General features: G+C 49.3%; 1 protein-coding gene across 1 annotated transcript; it reads right to left on the reverse strand.

Annotated features, from left to right (window-relative positions):
• Positions 1 to 5,218: 5,218 nt before the first annotated feature.
• On the reverse strand, positions 5,219 to 6,058 carry LOC139202424 (ribonuclease P protein subunit p25-like). The gene has a single exon (XM_070831945.1). It carries the CDS (start codon positions 6,056 to 6,058, stop codon positions 5,219 to 5,221), a length of 840 nt encoding a protein of 279 aa, XP_070688046.1.
• Between the last annotated feature and the right edge of the window lie 16,219 nt (positions 6,059 to 22,277).

Here is a 22,277-nt window from a genome sequence, read left to right on the forward strand (position 1 = left end):
GTCTGTAGGCTGTCTGTGGATGACGGCAGTCACAGAGCAGATGAAGAAAAAGGAATCCTGTCAAAGTGAATCAGTTTAATTGATGCTGAGACGTTTGAGTGTAACTTTGTTTGTTTTTGTGCTCTGCTGAGTTTATTACTCCACCTGTTTCTGTTTTATAGTAGTGGTCTGTAGTCCTGACAACACACACACACACACACTGGTACCTCAGGATAAAGGTGCAGCTACAGACGTGTCTGTATCTAAAGAAGTTAAGACGGGCTGTTTAGTAGAAGGGAGCTGGATTATGACTCTTTTATTTATCTTAACTTGTCATGTTGACCTCTTTCCACACGCCGTGATCTCAGTGATGACAGAGGAAGTGTTCGTACCTCTAGATTAATTTGTTTGTCTGTAGTTAAAGTCCGAGCTGAGCTTTAGAAGCAGACAGACAGACTTCCTGACACAGTGGAGCCGCACTAGAGGGACCTGACTAATACCTGATGACTAAACGTCTCTTTACAGGCAAACACATCAGAGGATGAAGGTGAAGACCAGGGTGTGATGGAGGTGAGATCCTCTGATATAACGTGAAAGTGAAGCTGCTTCGTGCTAAACGGTTCTAACAGAAGACGAGCGGTCAGAATAATAACGGAGCTTCATGGCGACCTTATTCATGGTTCAAACTGTTCTTTAAAGCCATAGAAGAAAGCAGCTGTGGGGCAGCCTGTCGGCCCCGAGGAGGGGACTGAAGCTGTTCAGACCCTCGGACCCTCTGTGCTGTTACACCTGGACACGGTCGTCCCGTCGCCACGACAACCACAGCACAGTGTGTGTGTTTCCATTCTAGCTTTATTTCCCAAGTATCACCAGCACCTTTTAGGGAGATTTGTTTTGGTGGTGGAGGAGACCTCCTCCACCCTGAGTGTGAGAGTGCCATAAGATGCTTAGGTGGCCTCAGCTCCACCCTGCGAATCTTCTCTTATGAAAGCACGACTGATGTCAGCCTGTAGTCCGGAGCCACAGCTCATACTGACGCCTGTCAAACGGTCCGCCGAGAACTCTGGTGCAGAGAAGCATCTTGGGCCTTTGAGCCTGTTCCTCCAGCAGAGGGCAGCAGCAGGCAGAACAATCTCCTGCTGGTGAGCTTCACCTTCGCCCGCCCATCCCTCATGAAATCACACTAATGAAGTACCTGTAAAACGCTCAGGCCGACACATTCGTGCATGTTACTAAATACAGAAATAATTCAAAGAGCTTAAACTCCTTCGGGCAGTTTGCCTCAGTTTCCTTTAAAACGGCAGCAGCAGCCGTCACAGGCCTCTACGCTTCCACGGTAGTAACCACTCCGTCATAGGTGGTGTGTGTTTTCTAAAAAAGGTGTTTATGTGGTGTAAATACAGCACGCCCTCATTTCCCATCAGGGCTTTTGAGAGAATGCTGAAGACATTTGGTGTGCAACTTCTCATTTCTCTGGCCGAGGATTCTGGCAGCCCTGTAGTCAGTGTTCATTATCTGCTCTTACAGCTTTGACTTCAGCACAGCAATTACATCCTCAGCTGCGCTGATTAATCCAACATGGAGGCATTTCACAAAATGGTTTTGAAAAGACATTTCCAGACACTTACCAGGGAGTAGCTGTGGCACAGCTTGTTTATGCAGATAGAGCACAGCCAGTCATATTGCAGTAAGATGTTTTCAGTGGCTGCTTAAGTGTTCTCTTAACCTCTAGTGTACACTGTGCAGGAAACAATGGGCCTTTTGCAAAGTGATTAATTCAATCTGTTTTGCTCCTGACATAAAATGGAGGTCTGTGTGATGTCGCGTTTGGGTAATGTGCGTTTTCCTATTGTTGGACGTATTCCCTGAATGGCCGTCGGTTAATATGTCTCCTCTGCTCTCTGCTTAACAGCTTAACCTTCCATTCTCTGCTGACAATCACATAATCAATCACTGTCCCATTACTTGACAAGGCAGACAAAGAGAGTGCATGAGTGAGAAAAACCTTTTGGCCCGTCTCGACAAGCGAGAGGAATGTCGACTTCAGAGGGCTAACACAGGCAGAAAACATAGGCCCAGTAAATATTCAATTTAAAGGATTCCCAGATAAGGCCAGTTGAAAAATTGAGGCAGCACCCATTCTTCTAGATAAGAGGAGACGGAGCCATCTGGAGGCTGGGAGATAGCGAACTCCCACACCATCCCAGAGACCTCACTCTCATCTGCTGCAGCGGCAGAGGAGGGAAAATAGAGTGCCAACACTTTCATTATGCTAACTTCAAAATGAATGTATTCACATTCAGAGCGTGTAGTTATTGGCTTTGGTAAACAGAAGGTTACCGTGGAGTCGGCCACGGGAGACGGGCCACTGCGATCGCTCAGCGTTGTTTAAGCAGGAAGATGTATTAGTGCTTTTCTCCGCGCTGCCATTTTCAAGTAATCATTTTCAGAAAATCCCATTTGTTCTTAATGAATGCCGTCCGCTGTCCAGTTCAGTGTGTGTGTGTGTGTGTGTGTGTGTGTGTGTGTGTGTGTGTGTGTGTGTGTGTGTGTGTGTGTGTGTGTGTGTGTGTGTGTGTGTGTGTGTGTGTGTGTGTGTGTGTGTGTGTGTGTGTGTGTGTGTGTGTGTGTGTGTGTGTGTGTGTGTGTGTGTGTGTGAGCTGCAGTGACAGGCAGAGGCCGTCACTGGTCTCTAACGGATGCCGACATTTCTCTTGTTCACGTGGAGCTGGTAACCGTGGTAACACTGATGGGGATCCACATAAACACTAAACATGAACTGAGTGGCAGCCACAGTGGAAACGTCACTGAACTGTACGTGTGTCTGCCCTCAGCTTGGGCTTGTGTGTGATTTGATTGGTGCTCAGGGTTTCACCTGCTCTCCTGTAATGAGTCTGACGCTTCCCACACACTAACAACCCTGAGACGGCGCGTCGGGCCTTTTAGGCCGCGTACCTCCTCTCGGTCCACCTTGACTGTGTCTTTAAAGACAAACATTATTGACCAGGAGGACTTTCAGCCCGTGAATAACCTTGTTCCATATCTTCTGGTGCACTGTGTCGACTCCTCCGCCGTGCCGCTTGGTCCCGGCCACATTGGATTTAGCTCTGGGATAATGCTTTTGTCAGTATGTTTTATCTGTTCTCTCACTCAGGAGCGCCGTGCCGTTACCCCTAATTACCCCCACTGCATTTTACACTCGGCCCCGAATTCTTAATGCTCAACAAGAGATGCGGGTCGATTTGAAATTTACTTATAGCGGCATTATCTTTGTGACCTGCATCGCACACCGACTGTCCCACAGGCTCTTGGGCGAAAGCTGTTAACTGTGTGATAACGGCGACATGAAGCGATAACCTTCCCGCGCTCTCGAGGACATACAGTTTGCCACATATGTGCTGTATTGCAGTGGCAGCATTTCTTATTCAACCTTGGCTGCTCTGCTGTGCTCTGATTCATTTAATGGGATCGAGAGCGAGGTTAATCACCGAGTCTGCCGTCGACTGTTAAAGTGCAGGCTGACCACTGCACGAAATGTTACAGATTGTATTCCTTTTGAAAGACGCATTTGAATGCCACAGGGAGTAACTCTGCTTTTTTCTGCATTTGGAGCTGGAGCAGAATTTCCTCCCCAGTTAGGAGTCGCAGTGATTAATTGACGTCAGGAGGCCGACATCTGCGTTTGCAGATTTTCATTAAGATCAACAGTAAAAGCTTCAGACAAGGTTCCACTTGTCTAAGTTATTATCCCCAGAAGACACGGTTGATTAAGTGGAAAAAGTTCTCAAGTGTTTGGATTAAATCACTGTCAGGAGGGTTGATTTTGTTTGTCTTGTGCAGGACAAGTTCTTAAGAATTACATGTAGAAATCTTTAATCCATAAATTCAATGCGTACGCTCCCAGCTGTGTTTTTTTTTTTTTTGTTGTTGTTGGTTTTTTTTTTTTTTTTTTTTTGCATTTTGCTCCAAGTTGAATTTTGATCCAATTGCCATAGACGTCTGCAGCATCCAGTTAAGCTCCAGCAATTACTCAGAGGTGCTCTGTTTTTTTGCAGCTAAAATGGAGTCTAACTGGTGTGAAAAGGCAACGCGTAAAAAATGTCAGCAGGAGAAAGTCTGCAGCTATTTCGTTCATTTTGTCAGTCGGCTACGAGTGCGTCGTGTTACAGTGAAAACTTGGCTCTTTTAGACCACATTGTTGAGCGTAATATTTGGCTGGATACACGGTAGAATAGAATAGAAGCACAATAGATGTGGTGGGTGGGGAGGCCCGTTGGCTGAGGGAGAGAAGACTACTGTGCGTTTCCTTGGATTCATATTTTGCAGGAAGGGTGCAGTGTGAAGCTCCGTCGAGCCGAGTTTTAATCCCTTTTTCCACTGTGTTGTGTGATGTTATGTTGTTATCTTAATGATAATCGCTGCCTGTATTTCTGCCCCAGGCGTATCTGTCAGGCCGGGCTGCTTTAGGAGCTGTGCCTTATCAACAGCTTTGTCATTAAATCAGCTTTTTCTACAGACAAATTTCACTGCCGTTATTCTTATCAAAAGATCAGCCCACTGTGATTTTCTGTTCAATCAGAGCTTTGCAAATTCACTGATGTGTGAGTAAGAATGATGAAATACAAAACAAAAAGTCCGTTGGGGAAAAAAACCCAGTTTATTTAATTTTGTTTTCATGAGAGTTAATAATCAGACAAATAAAACGGGTGTGTTTTCTGCGTTTGTCGCACCACTGATGGCTTTAAGCTGTTTCTGGTCTCTGTTCTTGGATCTACGGCGTGTGTTTTCAGAGGCTGCACTGTGAGAACATGGAGGAGCAGAGATGATTGTGCCATGAGGCTAATAAATGGTTTTGTCCACAGGCTGTAGAGAGTTTACTGCAAACAGGAGCCTGCGCTCTTCATGGCTTTTTCTTTTGTCGCTGTGAAATGGGATGTGAATCTGTTAAACATTTTACAGCACGCCAGCACACCCCATCACAGCTCTGCGGATGTGAGAGACCATCATGTTGGACGTGCCGGGAAGCACATCCGTTAAATGCTGTATGTACAGAGGAGAGCTGCAGGTCCCAGTCCAACTGACCTCTGGAGGCTGGAGGTGGTACTCAGTCCTTGTGAGAAAGCGCCGTTCTGTCTGAGTGAGTCTTCTGATTGTCTCAGCATTGTGCTTGAGTGGAGGGCAGCGCCAGATGAACTCCTCTGATTCAATCCTCTCCACCGTTTGACTCCGCTTCAGCCCGTCAGCGGGGGGGTTGGACGGAGACTCCGTCCCCCAGACACACTCTCTTACAGCGGGGGAAACCGCTGTACGGCAGAGGTCCGAGAGCTCTCTTACACGCCGCCTGCGAGGCAGCTTCCGCCCCCTCTCTCTCCTCCCACAATGCACTGAGGGTCTCTGGGGGCTGATAGCCCGGTTCCTGGGGATCCAGCGGGTCTTTGGAAAGAAGGATGCTGATGGACGGCACAGTCCTGTGCACCGTCATCTCAGACGCCCCCCCTTCAGCGCTCTCCCACACCTCTTTGACCACCTTGTACCGCAGCTTGGTCAGCTGGTGCAGACAGCCCACCTTTCGTTTCATGATCTCCGCACAGGTGATGGTCTTTGTGACGGCGCGGCCCGACCCCGTGAACACCACCTGCCTGAGCCCGCCGCCGCCGCTCACACCTCCCCCGCTGACACCCTTCTCCCCCTGCATCCGTGCCATGGCAAATCCCATTAGGTTGCGGATCTTACTTCCCTCCTTCACGCGCATTTCCAGCACCCCCGAGGCCAGTCCTGGGAAGGGACAGGGGCCGTCCTCCTCGGTCCGGCAGACCTTCTTGAACCCTTCTTGCCCGAGTTTGAGTGCAGGTGGGGGGGCCGGCAGTGGTGTCGGCTTCAGCGGGCTGGAAATGCTGTTCAGTGCCGCCGGCTGGCCGGCGCCGCTGTGAGTTTGGCCCTGGTGGACGGAGAAGGTCCCGGGGGCCACGCCGTTCTCCATCTGGATGGGTCTGTCCACCTCTAGTCCTGGGTGGGGCCTCGCAGCGTCCCTGCTGAGGTACCGGTCCTGGCCACTGACCAGTCCACACCCTGTGAACATGTCTTCTATCCTCGGCGCCCCCACAGCAGCGTTAGTCCACGCACACACGTCCCCCACATGGAAAACAGCTCGACATCATTTTCTCCTGCATGTGGCACTTTCTTCTCCCCCAGTCAACAGCTGTAAAGTTTCAAGACTTGGTGTAAGGAATATTAGCCGCTCCCCAGGAGCACTATCACTGAAGTCTTTAATGCTCGCTCTCAGAAAGAGCTGGAGAAATAAGATAAACGCCGGCTGGTGAATTAAGAGCACTGTCGGGACCATTCAAGATGTTCTTTAAAGAGCATCTCAATTTCATTCCACAAACGGCTGTTTGGAAAGAGCTCTGGAGAAGGATAAAAATACAGACGCTAAATTATCCTCTTTCCTCCGTTTGGGTGGATTTCATGTGGCGCTTTTGTCCTTAAAAGCTGCAAACGATACGGAGTACTCTGTTGATTCTTCTGTAGCAAAACTTTTCTAAAGACAAGCTAAAGCCTCACATTCAGACTCCACCTTTTTCCTGCCGATCCAGTCCGGCGCCGCCGATTCTGGTCTGCTGTTCATGTCGTCTTCAACTCAGAACTGACCTCCCGGGTTGTCCAGCTGCTCACTTCCTCCTCCTGTGTTGGACCTCTGGATGCTTTCCTCCAGCTGGAGTGGCTCTGCGTCTCCTCTCCTCGTGCTCCTCGGGGCGTCCACGGCGGTCGAGGCCGGGGTCGCAGGGGGGTCTGTGTCCTCCCTGGAGCTCTGTCTGGTCTCCAGTGATGCTCTGGGAAGACTATTCTGCTCCCTACAAAGAGACATAAGGGACAGGAGCTGCCTCACAAATGCTCACAGGAGGAGTGTCTGTGTGGTTGAGGGGGAGCATGAGGGAAAGGGGAGACAGCCCTCTTAAAGGCGCAGGTCTTTTCATCTTTTAGATGAACACCCTCCCCTCCACAGCTGAAGGCTGCCATCTGAGGGGAAAAAAGCAAGGGCAGGGCTGCCGTGTCCCTTTAAAAGCGAGAACGCAGATCCCCGGCAACTTTGTCAATCTCTGTAGAGGACGTTCCACTGTTCAATGTACATGACTGATTAAACCTGAGTTCGGAAATAGAGACTCAGTCAACCTTTAAAAATGCATTTTCAGCTGCGAAACAATGAATTAAATTAGCTCTGTTATAATTGAAAACATCCTTCAAAGAGCCAGTGAAAGTCAGCAGCATTAAATTGCACTGTACTTAGCCTTTATCCTATTAGATGTTTGTGACCATTACAATTTACATAATGCAGCATTAATAGCTTCATTGTTGAGGCAATCAAGTGGCGCGGTAGCAATGCCTGTCTCTTAACGCTTGGATTGTTATATTGTTCCGAGGCTGGAGAGCCCTTGTGATCAAGGACACAGGGACCACAAAAAGCACAGAGGCATGACTTCCACGTTCAGAGAGCTGCCTTAACGGTGACTGTCTTCATTAGGCTGGTGTATCTGCGCAGGTGAGGAGATGGTGCTGACAGGTGGGGTAATAACCATCCTAATGGGCCCTCCGTCGCCAGCGGAGGGCGCTGGCTCGCCCCCGTCTGCGCCGAGTCGGGGCCCAGACAGCTGTGGCACCGGCCCGTTCAGCCCCGGCTCCCGGCCGACAGGTGGATTTGTTTTTGTGTGTGACTGACAGATGGGAGAATAGGTAAAGACAGCCCACTGAGGCTGAACCTATGAGGCCAAGAGACGGAGGCAGACAGGTCCTAACTACTCTCTGCTCAGCGTATCCCATGGTGCACAGCAGCACGCAGACAGTATAAACTCAGCACTGTGGCTCAGCCCGGTCCGGACTGTGAGGCTCATTCACTGTGGCATGTGTGTTATATGGGATCCCTATGGTAATCAAGGAAAAAATAAGGAACCCCCCCCGCCCCACCCCGCTCCACATACACACACTCTCACACCAACACACACCCACTGGAAAGCAGGAAACTGGATGTTAATGTCTTTTATAGCAGAGTTTGAATGGGAATCTTTGAAGAATCAGTAGTTTGGTGATTGATTGGATCCGTGGAAGGACTGACTTTATTTTTTATTTTTTTGCTTGTATGTGTGGGGGGGTGGAGCTCTTTATCTCCATTGGGACCATTCCAGACACTGCAGGAGACGTACTAACAAATATCTTTCTTTTTCTTGTCTTTTTTGTGAGCTAAAAAGAAAAGATGAGAGAGGGAAGACAGTGGGAGGAGGGGAGGGAGGGAGGGAGGGAGGGAGGGGGGGGTCTGTGGCGCTCACCACCAAAGTGATCATTCTGTTGTTTGGGAGAAATTACCCTCATCAGTCATACAGAGATGCACAGCTGCCTAAGGGGACCCGGTAATGTTACTGCATAATAAACTGTGTGTGTGTGTGTGTGTGTGTGTGTGTGTGTGTGTGTGTGTGTGTGTGCACTGTTGGAGCGAGAGGAGACAAGAAAGCGATGCAAGAGGGCAGGGGGTAACAGAAGTGTGATTTAAGCACAGAGAGGTTAAAATTGATGATAAAAGCAGCTCTGTAATCATCCCACGTTACCACGTGATGCTGCCACATGATTTATCGCCTCTTTAACTTCAGGAACCTGTTTGCTGGGGGGGGGGGCATGTGACAGATTAAACATTTCAGCTTGTGAGTGAACATGTGCTTTTCTGAGCAAAGAGTCTTCAGACACAACTCTCGCCTCCAAAGACGGCTAAATAACACCATCAGGGTGCAGCAAGTGCCGAGTATTGACCTGTTTGAGCGCAGCACTTTTCTCCTTTAAGTGGCTTCATTTACTGATGGGTGGAGGCGGTGGGGGTGTCGCTCTCGCCTGGTCACTCGCTCCCTCACACCTCCTCCACAGAGCTGGCCTCTGAGCACTCACTCCTCACTTTCTCTGACCTTGGCTGGCATCTGTGACAGTCCAGGCGTCCCCCCCCCCTGCGGGCTCACCTCCCCGTTTGCCTCGGCACCCTCCCCCAGCTTTCCCTGCTGCCCACCAGGATTTAAGTAAAGAAAACCCATTTCTTCCCAAAGACTGTGACAAATAGTGGTGCTTGTGTCGTGCTCCTCTCCCTCTTCGCTCTGTGTGCCTCAGATGTCTGAAGTGGGTGCTGTTATGAATTGGGGGGCCGTCCCTCCGTTGTTTGTTGCAGCACTGCGGAGTCTGGTTGTCGAGGGGCTTGTTGTGCTGTTGTCGGGGCTGCACGTGAGCGCGGCGTCTCGCTGTGACAGCCGGTCGCTCGCTTCACGTTAACCGCAAGTGTTTTCACGGTCATCAACCAATGGTGGCCTGGAGGCTGTCATTTCGCTCCGTGTGGAGCTCGCCCGCGGCTCGGTTCTGCCCCACAAACTCGCAGCCGGCCCTGGTGGGGGGGGCACAGCAACACGCACACATGCATATGCACACACACACACTCTGGTGGGCACACACACACACACACACACACACAAAAACTATATGCTCAGCATAAGGCAGGCTGTTGGAGCAATTACAGAAACATGGCAGAACACGATGAAGCAGGCCCCGCTATCAGAAGGGAAATAGAGTGAGCAGAGGAAAAGTGATGACGCCATTAATAACAGGGAGGCTCAGGGGGGGGGTGGATGACCCTCTCTGTGATTTCCCTTTGACAGCACTTTGAGGTGCAAATGGTTGTATTAGATTTTTGTATGTTGAAAAGAGCATGTTTTTCCCTCAAAGGCAGAAAAAAGCGAATGAAACAACGATGGTGTTATACTCCCAATGATGCGTGCAGCGATGTTTCCCTGTCACTCTTGCATCCATTATTCTGGTAAATGGCAGGTCAGACCTCCTGATTCTCACACTCTGCACTCCAGCTATTCATACACATCTCCTCTCCTCCAGCCGCTGCTTCCCCCCCGGCACTGCAATGCAGATGTGTCTCACAAAGTGTCAGGAAAGTTTCATTGAAGATGCCTGTGAAAAAGAGAAACATGAGAGAGAGGGAGAGGAAGGATGGGCATGAAAGAGATGGAGCCAGAGGTAGAGGGGGCCAGGGGAGGTGGGCGTATGTGCACTGCTGCCACAAGAGACGAAGGAGGAAAGTTGGTGCACTTAAAAGCCCTCAGCATTAGGAAGAGGAAGAGTGAAAGCATATGGTTGACAAAAAACAGCCCCCTGATTTATGAGGCCCGTCAGTGAAAGTGATGTCTGTAGCTTCATCAGCTTCACACAGCGATCGCACCGACCGACCAGTGATCTCATGTTTCTGGAGCTCCACCTGGACATGAAAGGGTGGCGCTTCGTGGGTGTGACATGAGCTGCCTTGGGCCGAGCCGAGCCCTGCTGCTCTGTGTTACTGCTCACACTTTGATTAAAGCCACTGCCTCTAATTTAAATTGGCAGCAGCAATTGATAATCACATTTGCGTTTGGTGCTTCTGTTTCGTCTGGCCTCAGGCTGAAAGTTAATGGACTTCATAGAAAAATGTGATCAATTATATCAGGAATTAATTTGCCGTGTTGAAACAAAATGCAAAAAGTAAATGAATGCCTCGGAGCCAGTGTGGACCGATTCTGTAGCTTTGAGTTTGGAAACGTTAGGCGACCTACTGTATATGATAATACTCCCAGACAGACCAGCAGACAACAGCAGACAGAGCCAAGGCAGCGTGTCCGCACATCTGGTCTGTGCACATCCGGTCAGAAACATCAGACGTCACTACGTTTTGATCCATTTTCGTCAAACCAAGTGCTGCATTTGATGCTGCCCACCGCACAGTTCAAACCGCCCGCTCCCCCTGCGGCCCCCCAGTCCAAGGTTTGCTGGAAGCACACAGGAATGAACTCACTAACGCTGTCTTAAAAACCACTGATGACAGCTGGACTCGATGTTTAGCATCCACGGCTGGTGAAACTTTAAGAACAACACAGATCATCTGGTGCGGACTGATTATTAGGTTTCTACAGTAATGAATGAAGAGGTGGGCACGTAGCTGCTGGACGTGGACTCCACTGCGACGGTCCAACCGGACGGACGGCTGCAGGAGGCAAAGGTCCTCTGAGCAACAGTTAAATAAGAGAATCAGAAATCAGCAGGTGAGACGCAGTGGAAGCTCGGCATTAAAATCTGTGCACAGGTTCCTGTTTCAGTGTCGAGGGCACAATGATGCTTCTAACAAGCTGCTTTGTGAAGCACAAAGAAAGGCTGTTCCACCCAGCCCTTCATCTCCTGCTCTTTATTAATAACAGCTCATTAAAGTGATCAATAATTCTGTAATGACTGACAGTCAGCCGTCACACTGAAGACCAGGGCGACTACAAACATGGATCAGGTGATGATGTCCTCCTCAGCAGGTTTAACACGCAGCATTCATTCTGCTGTCTCATTTCATTGGACGTTCTAATCTGGGCGCCCACTCACCTGCCCCCACCGTGGACTCCTGGAGCTTTGACACTGTACTCTTCACAGCTTTGGACATAACTTTTCCTCGCAGCCCTTTATTGACCACTTCACCCCCCCCCCCCCCCCGTGCTCCCAGGCCAGCCTTTTAGCGGCGCGGCGCTGGATCAGTGGCTGCTGTACAACAAAATGAGACAAAGTAGGCTGTGGCTCTTTGTTCCCCAGCCTCTCATAAACACCTTCCTGTCACTGCGTTTCCAGATGGCCACGCTCCTCTGTATCCCACAGTTCATAGCTCTAAACTTCCTCGCGCACGCATTTGCATCGGGTCACCGCTCACTCCGACACGCTAGAGGAAGAGGAGCACTAATCCTACCCAGCATGCCTCCCTGGAAATGCTCTCTATGCAAATGGTTGTTCCTTTTTGTTTGGTTCTTTTGCATCCACAGTGAGAGTGGTTTGGTTTCCAGCATGTGCGCCCGGTGGGGGGGCGCTGTAACCGACGTCTGGAGGTGCCTCCGTTGGCGCCGACCTGGTTCAGGTTTCCTGGCTGCTTGTTGGAAAACACAGCAGTGAACTTTACAAGGTTCGCTCACAGGTCCGCACCAGATTTATCCTGTATTTAATTGCATCGGAGAGCAATCACTCTCTGCCCTACAAATCCTTGGTGAAGCTGAGCTTTACAATAGAGCCATAATTGCAGGAGTTTAATTGCCTGCCAATGCTCTGCTCCCACTGCCTGCTTGCATTGAAGAGCCCAATAATTAGAAACAGGCAGAAATTAGGTGGCAATTTTGTCTTGGCAATTATCATAATGCAAAAGAAGTGCCATTAGTATTGTTAGCCCCACAGTACATAATCCTTTGACACTGTCAAGTCCCTCTCTTGGCTGCTGGCTAGAACGACTCTTGATTTCCCTGTAGCCTTTGCACTCCCTCAGTCACTACTTAAGTCATCAGCGATCCGGGCCAGCCGGCGCAGTCAAACTAGCAGGCTGAACACATCCGTGCGCGCGGTGCCGGGAGGATTAGAGGCTGCGGCATTAGCAGCCTGTGTTTCCTTTAAAGGTACATAAATTGGGTGTTAATCCTCTTCCACCATGTCAACCATGAAATTGTGTTTGATATAACAGAAACATTAATGCAGTCGACAGCAGACATTGTACTCGTAGCTCATCGGCATCTCATTTTGTGTCACTGGATTTTCATTGTTTCCCCTCTGAAGTTGGACACGTTCTTGTTCTTCAAGGAAACCTGGTAGTTTTAGTGTGTGAGCACTGACGAGGAAAATATTCCAGACTGATTCCACCTAATCTCCTGGTGTGAAACTTTGAGATCTGCATCAGAAATGAGTGTTTAGACTGTCCACTAGTAGAAACGAGGTCTGTCTTCTTTGCCTAAAGCTAAACTAAATGTGCTTTTTGCGCCTGTGGACCTGATCGACGGCCAAACAAAGAACGTTGGCACATTTACATGCTCTCACGTGACCACATTTCCCCTGAATGAACGTGTAGCTTCGGATGTTCTGGTCGAAACTGTAGTTTAGAGATGGTGAAAAGGGCTGAACGTGCTTCGTAATAACTTCATGACTCTCTCTGTTATCAGCTGATAATGCCATCAGCTCTTCTGCCTGCACAGACTCAATGCTTTAAACGTTGTTTGTAGCTTGTTTTATACCACTGTGTCACATTAATCAGCACGTTCATGTGGGCACGGAAAGCTGCTCTGAATGGAGAGAAGTGTATCATACTGTAGTCCGTGGGCACTGAAATGGAGCCAGAAACAGGAAGTACTTCAGTCTGGTGGGCACCTTTGAACAGACTGTTTCAGCTGGGATAGGTCTAATGTAAAGAGCCCTCGTCCATTCACTGTGCAGAGGGGACATGTCTGAACTAAAGTGGTCACTTTGTCTGAAAGTTGTTGGTATGAGTGTGAAACAGCCCTATACAAAGTTTATTCTGATGAGCTCTGGTCATAAATCTTGTTGCTGAGCGCTGACACCTGAAGACGCTCAGAGGCCAGTTTATTAGGAACACCTAGCTGAGACTAATGCAGGCTGAAACAGCAGAGTCACTCCAGGCTCACTAAGAGGCTGCAGCAGTTTGAGCTGTACCTAATGAACTGGACACTGGGTACTCATGACCTCACAGGTGTCCCAGGACCATTTTATGTTGCCTCCACCAAGAGGCTTTTCAAGCAGCGACCCAGTCTTCGTCAGAGCGGGTGGAGGGGGGTGGCCGGGACAAGAGCGTTAATAAGCTGATCTGGACTCTCTGAAACCAGGATCAGGACCCTTCAGTCCGCCACTAGTGGTGAATTACAGCATGGCAGCACAGTAAATACATGAGAATCATAGAGTAGGACGGCTTTTGTCCTTCTCTAAGTAACACCAGTGACTGACCGATGACTACCTGGTCAACCAGGTGTTCCTCTTCGCTCCGTCACGAAGCAGCTGTTTACCCTCTAAACTACTGACTGCTGTGTTCCCCCGTGGGGGAGGTGACCCTGTGAACTGCACTGACATCATGTGTGGAGGATCCCCTCGTACTTTTCGTCTTTTCTTCTCTTCCCCACGTGCCGGTGTGGTGCCCCCCCCCCTCCAGTCCTCCTGTGATACAGATGAAGGCATACGTACGTGAGGAATTCCTGAATAAGAACCATCTGTGGTTGTGATGCTCAGTCTTACAGACAGACTTTCCTGATATTCTGCTCTGTAAATACCTTTCTTTCACATTTGTATATTTTAGATTTGGCTCCAACGTACCGAGGCAGAATCCCTGTGATGTGGAAACTTAGTCAACAATAAACCTGATTGTGTTTCTGGTGTGATGATAAGCAGGAAGTCACATTAAATGTGACCCACGTGCTTTAAGGACGCGGCGTAGATGGAAGTGGGCACAGTGACACGGGTCAGAGGAAGCTCGACTCCTGAGCCAACTGTGTGTCGTGAGGCAGTTTAGCGGGGTGTGATGGGGGGGTGGCTGTGTGTGGAAAGGAAGAGGTGCTAATACACGCCTGAATAATGAAGAGAAAATGACTTTGGGAATGAGGAAGTCCTTCAGCATTAATGCTGAACAACTCTCAGTGGCTCTCAAGCAATCAAGCAATGGGATTTACAAAAGATTTTAATTTGGATGCATTATCCGAACTCCTCACAGACCAAAAGGCAGGCAATTGCTCCGACAAAAGATATGCACTGATAAGTTTGAAGGTCAACAAGCTGCTGCGGTGGAGATATCAGCAGCTGGCGTGTACCGCACGCCGTCAGACGCACACACGCCTCATGTATACACACACATTAGAGGTTGACCAGGTGGCATAAACACTATCAAACACTAAAACTGAGTGTGCAATTAGCCTTTTTCACTCCTCATCAAAGTTTACGAGCAGCAAAGCGCTTCTGTTTGATCACACGTTTGAAAGTCACATGGAGCACAGCTTACACTTTCCAAACGCCATAAAGGAGAGGAGCTAATGAGGCCCTGTGTAGAGAATAAAAGGGGGATTAATGCACAACACGGTTTGAAGAGGCGAGGCAGCCCTCACCCAAACCCTTTACAGTGTGTGCATATACTAGGTGAGAATATTGTGGGGCTTTCAGACTCAGCCTCAGTATTGAATGGTCTGCGCCGCGCTTGGAGGAGCATTCTGCTGATGGAATCAAAACCCCTTTCACAGATTCAAATGAGGTGCACTCAGCTGTGATTGGTATTGGAAAAGCATTTGTCGGAACAGAGGCTCACAGAAGGCTTCTTAAATACAAGGCAATCACAGTGTCTAACGCGGAGACGAGGCGAGAGGTGTGCCCGGACTGCAGAGTGGAAAACAGGACAAAGGATTATGATGGTAATAAGCAGTAAACCAAAACAAAGTCATCCCCTGATCCCTCGCTCTCCCTCTCCCTCCGTCTCTGTCTCTCCCTATCTCTCTCGCCCCTAAATCCTCCCTCTCTCACCCCCCACCCCCCTCTCTCTCTGCATCACACGCACCACATATTGACAGGGCCCATTTTTTCACTGTGCCTGAGCTACAATTTAAAACTCATTTCTCATTATTTGCGGTGAATCCTTACACACACAATTTCTAATCTGTCGAGGCCATGATGGCTGCTGGCAGCAGCAGAGGCTCTTTATGCAGATGCCCGGCTCTACACCTATATGCAATGTCAACTCCTGCACAGCCGGCTGGCCTTATTTTATTACAGGCGTCAGCAAATCTGCATGCCGTCAACTGTGAACCTTTGTGCTAATGTCTTTTTTTCCCCTTCAGCTGAGCCTGTGGTGCACAGACTGAAGGCGTTTTTACATCCCACTGATAATGTGCAAGTGCAGATCAGAAGCTGTTTCTAGCTCACAAGCTCCAAGAGATACCCTCCTCTGACAGATCTGAGATAGCGAATCTGCAGGCCGGGGCCACAAAGGATAAGGTGGAGGTGGATAAGCTCGGGCGGCTGGGGGTGGGGGTGGAGGAGGGGGGGGTTACAAACCTCTAATTTGGCCTGTTTAATGAAAGGTTGTCAGGGCTTCACTTTATCCCAAAGTGACTCCCCTCCTACTTTTCCCCACATCTTTGAAAGACACTGGAAGGTATCGAGAGAGAGAGGGAGGGAGGGAGGGAGACAGAAAGGGAGGGAGAGAGAAGGTCAGGGGACAGAAACAGCCATTATTATGCCTGCAAGAACAGGGGTTGGCAGCAGAGGAAAGAAAAGAAAAGAGGGGAGAAGATTGTGTCTGGAATTGTCCAAGTGTGGCAGTACTGGTCCTCAGTCACTTTATCAGTGCCACAGCAGCGTTTTTTCCTCCCATCTATCTGCCCAGCGACTATCCCCCCCCTCTCAGAGCAGGAAAAACACTCGCTATTTCACCATGGATGGCTCAACACAATCACCAGCCCCTTTCCCCACCACCTATCCCGCTCACGCTATCTCTTCACTCAACATGGCTCTTTGTCTAAATGCTGTTCTTTTTTTCTCCCCATCGCTCAATCCCATCGTGTTTGTAGAGGTGCAGAGTGCTGAAAAATTACCACACTTCACCTCCTCTGCACATGCTATTTCTATCTGTTCACTTAACATCGGGGCTGGGTGTAAATGCCACAGCGTGTCTGGTGACCACAGGATTTGTTAGAATGTGAACACACAAAATAAGACTTTCAGAGTTCATGTGGAGAGCAGCTGAAGCTCGTGGTGAACGAGTCCGACACTCAAACCGCTGACCCGGGACTGTTTTTCTAAATCCTACTGAGGAATCGTCCTCCATACTGAATGTCGGGGAGACATTTTCAGGCCGCCTGACTTGGAGTGTAGTTTGCTGTGGGGTGCACGCTGTACAGCACGAGTATATTTAACTTATACTTTAGTCTGTCCTTAACTTCTGGATGTTTACATCTAAAGAGAATGAGGAAGTCCTCACAGGAAATGACTGACAATGTTTTCTCTTCTCCCTCTGTCCAAATCTGTGTTGGAGGTTTTAAACATGCAGTCCTCCTGCCTCTACAAACCTCCGGTCTGAGGAGGACTTTGGTCCCAAAACATTGGTCACCAAAAAAAAAAAAAACCCCACACACTCACTTCAGAGGTCGGAGACACTCTCTGTATTTCTGGTTAAATTACAGCTGATTTTGGCTTAAGGATCAGATAAGCTTCCCTAGCCTGGTCAGAGAGAGGAAACCTCTCTGTGGGAGCAGAGCAGACACAGCAGCACTGTTATCTGGACTCCTCTGCCTCAGACGGCCGGCCTCGCTCACACAGATGAAGTAAAGCGGTAATCCGAGGATCACAGGCGAGCAGACAGCTGCCCTCTCTGTCCTCTGAAGACTCAAAGAGCTGAGTTTTAAGAAAGTCCAGAGAGAGACTGTGGCTGTCATCAGAAGAGCGAGGAGGAGGCTGGACAGCGAACACAACACCGTGATAGGACCTGTGTGTTAGCTCTGCAGCGCTGTCACGCCGTCAGTCTGAAGTTAGCCTACAGAGGCAGGCGTTAGACGGGCACAAAGTTTTCAGCGTTCTGCAGACGTGAGCAGTGAAAAACTCTCCCAGTATCTTAACCCGGTCTGTTCCAGAGGGTTTCAGACTGGGACCCTCCCGGGCCGGTCGAGGGGGCCTGTGGGGACAGACCTGAGGCGCTGCGGTGGCTCACGTGAAGGGACGTGTGCGTGCAGGTTAGTGTAGTTTCACCCGCTGATTGTACCAACATGCCACAGCGGCAGCAGAGGCCGTGACGCACAGCTCACACAGCGGTGGAGGTGAAAAGCCGGAGCACCGGACTGCTGCGATTAGTGTCAAAAATAGCACTTATCCTCTGAGTCATTACTCAGTCAAAGCTACGGGACATGATACACTCATGGTTCAGTGTGCGTACACCCTCCAAATATGCTCAGAAATGATAGAAAGAAGCAGCTGGGAGTCGTCAGGGTTCCTCAGGACCACAGTCATCAACAGCAGCTGTCTGTACATCCATTTCTGGGGTATCTAAAACATAACCTTACATAAAGGTGGGCTCACAACCCACAGAATAACTGTGTGAATCCATGGCAACATTATACTTCCTGTTTAAATGCCCCAGAGCATCATGGGAACTGTAGTTCCAAACATTAGACTCAATAACAGGAGGACAAATCTAGATTTGAGCTCGGACGTCTCACAGTGTCTCTAAGCATGGCGGCCATGTTCTGAGATGTTGACCTGTGACCCCCCCCTGAACTGTAATACCAAACAGGACTCTGAGATCTGATATTAAATGACTTCCATTGCTTCTCTACAGCGTGTTGGTTCGTCGTGATGGTTCCCTATCGGCCTCGCTGTCCCTCTGAAAATGAAGCCTGGTTTTACGGCACAGATGAAGTGCGTCAGCCGAAGCAGGAAGAGGCTTCAGTGTTCCTCTGCAGCTGTCAGTAGCTCTCCTCTACCCCCACACACAGACAGGGCCCCCATCAACACCCATTAATATAAACAAGAACGTTTTACAGTCTGTACAGTGAAAACAGAGCGATGCCTCTTGTGGCTATAAATGATGCGACACCATCATACCATGCAGCCGACGTCTTCCTCTGTGTGTTATCACAGCTCTGAGATCAGGACGTCTTCCTCAGACTGACGGGGGCTTCTCCCTGTGGACAGCAGCCAGTGGCTCCAACAGTAATAATATTAATACAGTCGGCGACGCTGGACTTTAATGGAAAGACTGGACGTCCACCACATTAGCAGTAAACCCTCCCTTTTGGATATTTGGTGAAAAATGACATTTAGACCAGTTTGGTGTGGGTTAATGGATCATTATCAGCCCAACGGTCTCTCTCCAGTCATGTGGTGTGTCACTGCTGGTTCTGTGGCTGCCAACGTACTGCACAGATGGTTAATGGTGACTTCAGTTTCTTAAGAAGTGAATCGTGTGTGGGAGTGTGGCCTTTAAACAGCTCAATAGGACAACCTTTAAAAACACACGGTAGTTTCTCTTCGACGTGTGCTGGACGAGCGTAACTAGTTTGTCACTGTTGCACGCGGCAGCACATCAGAGGAGGCCACGCTGAGAAGGTGATGGGCTTGACTGGATAATTGATCAGGCTGAAATTACCAATGGATTTCTGCAGAGCGCGCGCCTGAAAATCTATTGAGCTGCAGGTCATGTATTGGGAATCATAGAGGTATGTAATACAGTGAAATGGGCACAGAACACAGTGTTAATAATCTGTTTACACTTCAGCCCCCTTCCCATTGATTCCCATTCTCCCCTGACAGGCAGCACCGCCCCCCCGGAGAGCCGCCGGGAGCTTTAGAGGGAGCCGACATCTCACAGGGAGCAACATGAGTTGTAGCAAGCACGTTCTAAACACGTTACATATATCAGCGTTCAGCTCAGATCTTATTGGTGAGTCAGGACGTATCGATACGACTGCCTATAGTTTGTGAGTACACGTCGTGCCTGTGTGTGTGTTTCTTGGACGTGATAACAGCCTCTACAGATAAAGGTCCAGACTTGGTGAGCAGATGTGAGCAGCTGGAGGTTCAGAGTGTCTGAATACATTATCTAAAGTGTTAGACTGCTTCGTTCTCAGGGTTACTGTGATTGGGATTATTTCCTGTGGATGAAGTCGCAGGCCTCAGGGCAGCACTGCTGTCAGGACAGAAAAAATACAAAATAAAATCAGGTAGACTCGTCCAGTGGCACTAGTGAAGCATCCTGTCAGAATAGGACATAAACTGTGGCCGTACAGCCCACTGACATCAAGTCATAGAAAACATCTTTGAGCTGTTTGAGCCTCGGCTTCCTGTCTCACACACACACACACACACACTCTTATTCATAATGTCCCTTTGCAGAAGGAGATACTAGGGCGTGTGCCTGCAGTCAGCTGAAGTTGACATGAAGACCTGACAGCTGAGTGTTTTGCAGATGCAGCTGATGTCTCTGTCCTTTAAACCTGAAGACATTTAGAGGAGATGCAGACCAGTAAATATTCAAACTATGCAGACAGTGTGTGTCAGTTAGTTTATTAAAATAAATGTTAGTTACAATATTGATCATGTTTTATATTTTAGATTTTCTCCTCTTTGGATTGGGCCGCTCTGTGCTCCTCATGCTGAATTATTGTTAATTATTCTAATGTTCTCTTGGCCTTGATGCAGTAAACCCAGCATGTCAGATCCAGAGTCTACTAGTTGTTTTTCATAGAACTTCCACATCTTCAGTGATGTAAAACACAAACTTGACTGTTCCGAGTGTGAAAACAGCTTATTTCAGAGCATTAAACATTTCTGTCCCCACTGAAACGCCTGAGCGACAGAAAGTCTTTATTTTAGATTGATTTGGACGACAAATGAGCTTTGCAGACCTGCGTCCATGCCAAACATGGGGTACTATGGATCCTCACGTATTGACAGCGGTAGCGTTTCTGATGGCAAACATCAGTGAGACCCATGAATTCAGTCACTACACCTGCAGACAGCGGCTGAGGCTGCTGTAAACTAACACCGTGTGTTAGCTGTGGGGCTAATGGCCGATAGTGAAGTGACGTCTAACTATGGCTGCCGTTTGATCGCGCCGACAGTGGAGCTGTAGCTGTTTGAGCTCACGTTAGCCTCACGCACTGAGGCGTCCAGTGAGTCCGAGCATGGAGCAGTTTGTCCGGTCAGTTTACGGCCGTCAGGGGCTCCAGCGGTAAATGATGTAAATAAAACCGTCTGACAGGAGGTCAGTTATGCTCGACAGCTACCAGCCTGCCGGGGATCAACGTGAGGTGATTTAAGTCTGTTGTGATCTCTCAATAACGGAGAGAGCTGCGTCTCCTGCCGTGAACCCATCTTTAGATGGGAGTGCCGACGGCGCCAAGAAGCAGGTCACCTGTGCTGTGGTCAGATACCTGTGGTCGGTCAGTCCAAACCACAACGTTCATATGAAGAATATGTCCAGCCTCTTCGTCTATATTAGACTTTGCTGTTTTACCCTTTTCTCTTTTACATACACACATAAATCATCCAGTATCTCCACTCTTCATGGCAGGTGTGTGTGTGTGTGTGTGCAGTGTAGCTTCTTCCATTCACCTGCACCTTCTTTCATCCGTGTGTTTGTTTGTGTGTGCAGTGTGTGCAGTGTGTGCAGTGTGTGCAGTGTGTGCAGTGTGTGGCTGCAGCTCTGTCTGTGTGCCTTTAAAGAGGCTGTGAATGATCTTATTTAGTGTGTGCTGATTGCTGCTTTAACCTGGCGGCCACGCTGGCTGCTGCTGCATTAATAATCGCAGGGAGGCAGGAGAGCTGGCGAGGCCCGCACCTTGTTCACCGCTCGCTCGCTCCCTATCTCCACGGCACCAAGGAGAGAGCCAGCAAACAGCAGGGGAAGTGTGGCGGAAAATTACAGTCTTCACATGCCAGCCAGGAAGGCTGCTGCTGCTGCTCGGCGGGGGCCGGCGCCGTGTGAAGAGGAAGACAGAGGAATTGGGAGGACGTTGTAGTGCATAATGCCTCTCTCTGTGTGTGTGTGTGTGTGTGTGTGTGTGTGTGTGTGTGTGTGTGTGTGTGTGTGTGTGTGTGTGTGTGTGTGTGTGTGTGTGTGTGTGTGTGTGTGTGTGTGTGTGTGTGTGTGTGTGTGTGTGTGTGTGTGTGTGTGTGTGTGTGTGTGTGTGTCCTACTTCCGTCTATGACCACTTTCAGCTGGAGACCTTCTCTTCTTTAAGGGGCTCCTGTGAGAGCTGAGGCTTCAGGTGTGAATCAGTGAGAGATGGTTTCCTCCTACAGTCCTCAGACATTCAGGCTTCACAAACAGTGTGTGTGTCTGTGTGTGTGTGTGTGTGTGTGTGTGTGTGTCTGTGTGTGTCTGTGTGTGTGTCTGTGTGTGTGTGTACCTTGCCTTTCACCCAGTGCATGCTGGGCCCTGCACTGGGTGTAGAAACTGGGTGGATGAATGAGTGTGTGATAGTGAGAAGGTGTTCATGTGTTCATGTGTGGAGAAAGACAGAGAGACAGACAGAGAGAGAGAGAGACAGACAGACAGAGACAGAGAAGTATGGCGGCAGAGCGGTCGGTCGGTCCACCAACAGCTCTCCTTTGTGTCAATATTAACTAGACGGGTTGAAACTGCTGCCCTTTTTAAGCGTGGCCAACAATTCCCCCTTTCAGTCCAGTCCAGACGACATTTTGATTGGTTGTGTGAAGATTAAAGCTCGGCGCTCTCTGCCAGGGAGAACAGTATAATTGATATTTCAGCTCTGGGCAAACTTGCTCTCGCAGGCCAGTGGCTGTTTCAGCAGAAAATTAATGTTAGCACAGCTTGGCGGCAGAGCGCTCGGCATGTTTCGGGAAATATACCGTGAGTTGGGTCTCTTTGGTCCACTGGCTTCTGCGGCAGCTCTCTGTGTGAGATGAACCCCCCGTGTTGAGGGAATGCACGCACACCACGTGCT

The sequence above is a fragment of the Pempheris klunzingeri genome, chromosome 1 (assembly GCF_042242105.1).
Source record: "Pempheris klunzingeri isolate RE-2024b chromosome 1, fPemKlu1.hap1, whole genome shotgun sequence".
NCBI classification, from domain to species: domain Eukaryota; kingdom Metazoa; phylum Chordata; class Actinopteri; order Acropomatiformes; family Pempheridae; genus Pempheris; species Pempheris klunzingeri.